This window comes from Phaethon lepturus, unplaced genomic scaffold, assembly GCF_000687285.1.
Source record: "Phaethon lepturus isolate BGI_N335 unplaced genomic scaffold, ASM68728v1 scaffold8811, whole genome shotgun sequence".
NCBI classification, from domain to species: domain Eukaryota; kingdom Metazoa; phylum Chordata; class Aves; order Phaethontiformes; family Phaethontidae; genus Phaethon; species Phaethon lepturus.
In genome coordinates, this window is record NW_010519799.1 from 61648 (window position 1) to 66952 (window position 5305).

General features: G+C 44.0%; 1 protein-coding gene across 1 annotated transcript in view; it reads right to left on the reverse strand.

Annotated features, from left to right (window-relative positions):
- Positions 1 to 4796: 4796 nt before the first annotated feature.
- Positions 4797 to 5305, reverse strand: part of FAM181A (family with sequence similarity 181, member A) — an 843-nt gene continuing 334 nt past the window's right edge. The window contains exon 2 of the mRNA XM_010297160.1: positions 4797 to 5301. Coding sequence (XP_010295462.1) covers positions 4797 to 5301 — 505 coding nt within the window. The remainder of the gene's footprint in view (positions 5302 to 5305) is intronic.

Consider the following 5305-nt stretch of genomic DNA (forward strand, 5'->3'; position numbering starts at 1 on the left):
TTGAAGTTTTTAGCAAGTCACATTCCCTCACAGCTGGGGAGGCCGAGGAGTCCATGAACAGTTATTGGCAGTGACTGCAGTTCAGTTGACAGGTGTCACTTGCTGAACCACCGATTTGATGAGTGTCTGATTGATGACTAGGCATCTAAGTAAGGATGGAAAAGCCTAAATTTGGAACTATGTCCTTGCAGATCTTATGCTAGAAGCACACTCATTCTTACCTTAGATGACAAAGGAGCTGTGCATCATGGTTTGTTTGGATTGCCCACCAGAGACCTGACAGATCTGGGTTTTTTTGTTGGCCTGCATACCACCCATGGAATTAGATATAAATGTAAGTAGGGAAAATGCATTACACTGAGTTTTATTTGTGTGAAGTTTTATGCCTTAACACAGGACTAAAAGTGTGTTGCACACATACAAATCTGTCTGGGCACAGAAGTTCAGGTTCTGTGCTGGTTTTGTGCGAAATGTGTTCAGCACTTGTGGGACAGGGTGTGAGCAGAAGAAGAACTGGTTACAGCTATGGGTGCTCTGTTCATAGCTGTCCCCTTCCCAAATGCAAAAGAAGTTGAAAAACCAACAGAGTTTCAATTCACACTGAACAGTGATCTTCTTGCAAAGCTTTGGAAAGTCAAGTGAGATTCCTCCACTGCTGAAATTCTGTCCAGTGACTTCCATTACTACCAGTTTAGGATCTACCGCCTTGTCTCCTGCAGTGTGAACAGGGAATTGCTTCAAGTTGGAAAAATACCGTGTGGAGGGAAAGGGATGGGGAACAGGAAATCTTTAGATCAGTTTTGCCAATGAAGGCCCTGTATTGATAAGCAATATCTTGAGGGATAGAAAATCATCTGTGGAGTTCGTGCATCTCTCACTTCATGGGGCTGAGCAGTGAAGGTCTGGGTCTTACTCACATTGATATAAATGAGAAGAAATTTCCTTGAAATTAAATGAGTGTAACAGAGTCACAGAGGGCCATAGATACAGACATGGCCTGGTGGAGACCATTTACTTAAATGCTTGTTTGGTGTGCAATGACAGCTCTGGAGACCACTGGCTGATCGAAGGATTCACAATCACGAACTGCATGTATAACCACAGCAGTGAGATTTCATAAGCTGTCCCAAACTGGCAACTTCCCCTCACCACCATTGTTATGTATGCACAAATCTCACGTGTTGTAATTTCTTTTATGTCCTTGGAGAAATCTGAAACGGGGTTTGAGCGGAGCAAATATGGAATATATATCTGGAGACCCATGTCCTGGTTGCTGCCAACCGTCTGTCCTAAGCAGTAGAGTCGCTGAGCTGGAGAGTACTGGTCTGATGGGAACGTACCACAACTGAGGGAAGGATAAGGGCACACTGCACAGAAACCGAGGAGAGAAGAGTCTGTTAGAGCGGGAATCTGGTAATTACAATGTTATTAAGTCCTTTCTGCTTGATCCTTACAGCAAATCTTCACACACTCGGTTTACATTTATTTGCACTGAAATGGAGCCCGCTACCTCCACTCCAGTCATTGACACAATATTTTGTGCACAATACTGAATCTGCACAAATTCAATGTGTATTTAATGCATCTATCTAGAAGTTACTGTGAAAAGACAAATACCCCAAAACCCAAACAAACCAGGCTTTGTAAGCAGATCTGTAGTTCTAGTGCAAGGTGAAGTGACTTGTTTTTACTGAGTGTGATAGATAGACTCCTTCAGAGATGATGACGTCATGTGAAATGTTCTAGGAGTATTTCATGATGAGGTTACTGTACTTTTTTTTTACTGCAACATGTGCAATTCACTTGACGTTCTTGTGCACTTTTTTGATTTTCTATTTCATTTTGTATGAAAGCTTTTTCATTTACCTCTCCCTTCCCATTATTTATAAACGCTATTTTGGTTTTAACAGTTTAAATTTGCATTGTTATAGTAAATAGCAGCTCTCAAATGTTATGTTTCCATCTTTCAAGCAAAGTATGAATAAACGAGTAGATTCTGAAGGGCTATCAGCTGTCCTGAATAGCAATGTTGAACAATCCAACACAAAAATAGCCAGGAAAAGTCTGAATCCATTCAAACTTGAACAATTAATAATTTTGATGTTAATCTCAGGGGTGAGAGAACAGTAAGTATTGCTAGAAGGGAGACAGAGTTGCTATTCTTTGTAAACATTTTGGAAAGCCTCACATATCCCCATTTGGTGATTTTGAATATACTTAACAATTGCCTTCTATTCATCTGTGTTTAACTTCATTGCTGCTCCAATTCAGAGCCCCAGCAAGGGCCACCGCCTGCCTTGGGAGGGGAGGGGACACATGTTCCATGTCACAAAGGATTTTAGGGATTTTAAAAAGTAACATCAGTTTAAATCTGAGGATAAGTCCATAAGTATCTTTGTGTCAGAGGTCATTTGGAGCAGTCTGGTTCAATCCTTCATTGTAACTGTAAAACATGCTATTCTAAATGTAGAGCAACATACATTCTAACAAGAAACAGTTTAAAAGAAGAAAAAAAGAAAACAAAGAATTTAATATCCAAAAGGTAGAAACTTGATTTTAGTACTCTCTTTTTTCTGTGTTTCTTCAGAAACAGAATTCTACAGAGGTTATCCACTTTGGCAAGTATTTTAGTTTTGACAGAAATTCATATCCTGGTGTGATATGCAGCACTTTCAAATTTTCCTTGTGAACTCAAGCAGGAACACTTGTCCACAGCAATCGCTGCAGATGGAAATCCAGACCAATGCCAAGGAGGCTGCTCTGCATTGACAGCACTGAGACAGAGCTCAGCATCTGGATTAATCTGGATTACAACAGTGACAGAACTATTGGTGGGAGAAAGCATCCCTATTTCCATGTAAAAAATTCCTTGCCTACAGTTCTGCAAATTAAAAGAATAGTTCTCCTCCATTAATTTAAATGGGGAGTGCTGCTTCTGGTTTCTTTTAGAGCCTCCTCATGAATTTTTCTTCCAAAAAGAAAAAAAGGTAAAGATATCTAAGTATATTCATATCTTCGCTTCTGGATCAAGAGCTAATCTGATGTCTTTAACCCTTTCACCTTGCATGTAGTTGCAGGCATGTGCTACTGGAGCCATTTCCTGCTCGCTCTCCTATAGGAGTAGTCTATACAGGCTTGATACATATATTAAGTGCTGGTAGTAGGGACAAAGCAATGAAAGCCATCTCCGCTTCTACTTTTGTCCTGCTGGAATAACACATTACAGCCATTGTTTCCATAAAAGTAAACATTGGTGGGCTATACTGTGAGGTTTGGGGAAAGAACGCGCTCTTTTTAGTCTGAGATTAGTTCATATCCTAATGAAAGTTGCAACCTGGTTATATAACATCAAGCCCCATCAGAAGATCCAAAATGATACTCTACATTTGCTTAAGGTGATAATCTTTTCATGACTGCAATGCGCTCAAAAAAATTGTTGCTTGTTTTTCCCCTCAGGAAGATACCAAGAGTCACAGGGAACTACACTAGCCAGAGACCAAGCCAGCCAAGGCATTTTTTATTGAATCCTGGGCAGAAGTTCCCATTAGCTTCAGCAAGAGCAGATGTCCATTCTCTGGTCCTTCCCCCCCCCACAATACACTTCAGCTCAGTGGTTTACTCAGGAATAACTGAATAGCTACATAGGCCTGCAGTATTAGACCAGTCAGAGCTCATGTTCTGTCCCTTAGCACCACTTTCTCGATGGGTTTAGGAGAAATCAGACTTTAAAAAATCCCCTATTCACTTTTCTAATGCCAATTTGTTAAAAGAATTGGGAAAATACCGGGCAAATCATTCACAGCCAGGTCTTGTGATAGCATCTTAAAATCAGGAAAAAAAAAAAGTCTGTGAGCCAGAAATCAAGGCAGGCTATTCTATACACTTTTTTTCTTCTATCTATTTTATGGTTTTATATTCAACTAATGGTACAATTTCTCATTTGTTCTGTTGATGCAGAACAATTCCTGATGTGGAAATTCATCCTGCTTCTCTTTGCACCAATGTAACACTGGCTAATTTCCCAGCCCCAGAGGAATTATTTTTGATTTACATCATTCTGAATGGGCAGAGATTTCAGCCCTCATATCTACCCACCAGTTGTAAATCAAAGCCGTGTCTACCCAGAGGGGCAAAAATAAACAGACTGCATTTGCAGAATCACCAAAATAAAATTACCTCCTTTCTTCCCTTATTTTTTTCTTTTAATTCTCTCAGTATTTACATACAAGAAGAGCTTAAATCAATTCACGAGTGTGGTTTCTACATTAAATACTGTCCTTCCAGTCTCTTGCACGCAAAAGGAAGTGACCTGAATATCTTGACTTCTCTGGAATTACTTTAAAGTACAAAAAACTCTTTGAATGGGTTTAATTCATTTCATTTTACTGCTGCTGCTGCAGGGCAACCCCAGAAAGATGTTCCCACATGGAGGAGGTCTCTTAGGTGTTACAAGTGCGGCTATGAATGGCCTGCAGCCCTGCTCGCCGCGGCTTAGACAATGCCCGTTGATGAAAGAGCCTGGTTTGCCTCATGCTCCTTGCCACTGGCTTCATAAGGCTTGTTCCCGATTTACACCCATGTACCAAGAGGAGAGCAGAGCCCGAGCAGCTTCCCAACAGTCACAAATTAGCTCCAGCCTGCCCACGAGGAAGAGGGTGCAATCGCCGGCCTCCTTCCCCCTGCCGCTCCGCGCTGCCGGCAGCTCCTGCTGGCAGCTCAGGCCTGGTGCCCGACCAGGCGTCTCAACTCACTCTCAGGAGCTGTCATGTTCAGCGCGACTCTGATACCCACCCCGGCTAAAGATAGCCAAAAACATTGAAAATTGGTGGGGGGACGGCAGGTTTGGTGGGGATGGGTTTCAAAACCACGGGCCTGTAGAGTTTCTGCCCTGTGCTGTCAGCCTCCTTGCAGAAGTGTGGCACCTCCGCCGGCAGCGCAGCCGTGCTCTTCCTCCACAGCCCCAGCCCCGGGAAGGGCGACGGGGGCAGCGCGCCCGGGGGCTGGTACACGCCCGGCCCGGGGCAGGGGAAGGGGCAGCAGGTCCAGGAACCCACCTGGCCCGAGAGGACCCCAGTGGAGTCCTTGTCCCCAGTGTGGGGGGCAGACTCAGGGGGGCTCTCCGGGCCGGCAGTGTCTGAGCTCCGTTTGCTTTTCTTCCCCTCGTAGGGAGGAGGGTCTCTGGGGGCCGGGAGCCCCTCGGGGCCGGTGGGGAAGGCCCTGGTTGGCAGGCTCTGGGCTGGCCGTGGCTCTTCCCAGAAGGAGGCAGGGAGCTGTCGCTTCCTCATGGGCACCTGGTCCGGCCTGG